General features: G+C 29.1%; 1 protein-coding gene across 1 annotated transcript in view; it reads right to left on the reverse strand.

Annotated features, from left to right (window-relative positions):
* Nucleotides 179–1,489, reverse strand: part of LOC107609756 (cytochrome P450 714C2-like) — a 5,414-nt gene continuing 4,103 nt past the window's right edge. The window contains exon 5 of the mRNA XM_016311778.2: nt 179–764. Coding sequence (XP_016167264.1) covers nt 330–764 — 435 coding nt within the window. The 3' untranslated portion in view covers nt 179–329. The remainder of the gene's footprint in view (nt 765–1,489) is intronic.

Genomic DNA, 1,489 nt, shown 5'->3' on the forward strand with positions numbered 1-1,489 from the left:
TTTATACTATTAACATAATAGTATAAGCTATAAAATACTACAATAATCGAATATTTTTGTGTTTCATATGAAAATTATTTCTATGTAAAAAATTTAGCTACTATCAACACACTTTTAATTAATCATTTACAAAAATAAAAAAATTTAACTGTAATAACAAAAAATAACGAGTTCCATAAGAAGATAGAATATTTATTACGTTCATAAATTTTACGATTTAACATAGAGTCTTTATTACATTGACAAATATCACACCTGCTCTTATAAAATATATATTAAAATACGACATACACCACCAAAAACTTATCGACGATGAGGATCATAACTAGTTAAGTAGTTGATAGTTTTTTAACCAACAAATGAACTCCATGTTGGGGCACCAATAACAACTTAATAGCAGGTGAATGAATATACTTAGAAGAAAGGGTGAAAGTGAAGTTACACAAAATAAGACTTAACATCATCTTGATTTCAGTCATAGCCAAATCTTTTCCAAGACAGATTCTTACACCAAACCCAAATGGCATGTACATGTGTGGCAATTTACATGCACCACTGACTCCATTTGCAAACCTCTCTGGATTGAATTTATAGGCATCAGATCCCCATAATTCTGGATCTGTGTGTGAGGTCAAACACATAATCCAAATTGAAACACCTTTTGAGACATGGATGTTGCCAAGTTCCATGTCCTCTAAGGCCTCTTTTGGAATCACAGGTACCGGTGGATAAAGGCGTAGTGCTTCATGAATAACCATTGTTAGCTGCCAAGAACGTACACACGCAATGCAAATTATTCTCAATGTGGGGTATGTGTGTGTATGACATAGAGCATGATGCACTGAAGTGAAATATATAGTGGTAGTGTAAAAAAATCGTATCCTTTTTTTATTTTTTTAATTAAAAAAAAAATCTCACCCATCGTTCTTTATTATTTAATATTTTTAAAAAATCCAAAAATCATCACACCTAGTGATTTTTTTTATTTTTTTAAAGATTCTAAAATCGCAAATCACCCTCAACGATTTTCTTTAACTTTTGCATCCGCTCTGATCAGATTCTAGTAAAATTCAAAAAATCTAATATTTTTTAGAGGAATGTTAGGGGACAATAACTTTTATAATTTGTAGCCATTAAATAGCCATCAATAATGATTTTAATGGTGTGAGATTGGTGTGAAATTTCATCCAATAGCTCACTATTTTTTGCTGGTTACATGTTAGCCAGAATTTAACAAAGTTGCTGCCCCTAGACTTTTCCTATTTTTTAATTTAAAAAAAAACATTTATAAAAAAGAATTTGTCCACATGCAACTTATTAGTGTCAACAATTTCTAAGACTGCACGATCGATCAAATATAGCTTATAATTTAATTTCATAAAAATAAATATATTTCTATTACTGTTCTCATCTGACTAATAAATATGTTAATTCAATTTTAGAAAAAATTAACTGTTTGAAACTATTAATTGTAAACTAAAATATAAGG

Source organism: Arachis ipaensis, chromosome B07, assembly GCF_000816755.2.
Source record: "Arachis ipaensis cultivar K30076 chromosome B07, Araip1.1, whole genome shotgun sequence".
NCBI lineage: Eukaryota > Viridiplantae > Streptophyta > Magnoliopsida > Fabales > Fabaceae > Arachis > Arachis ipaensis.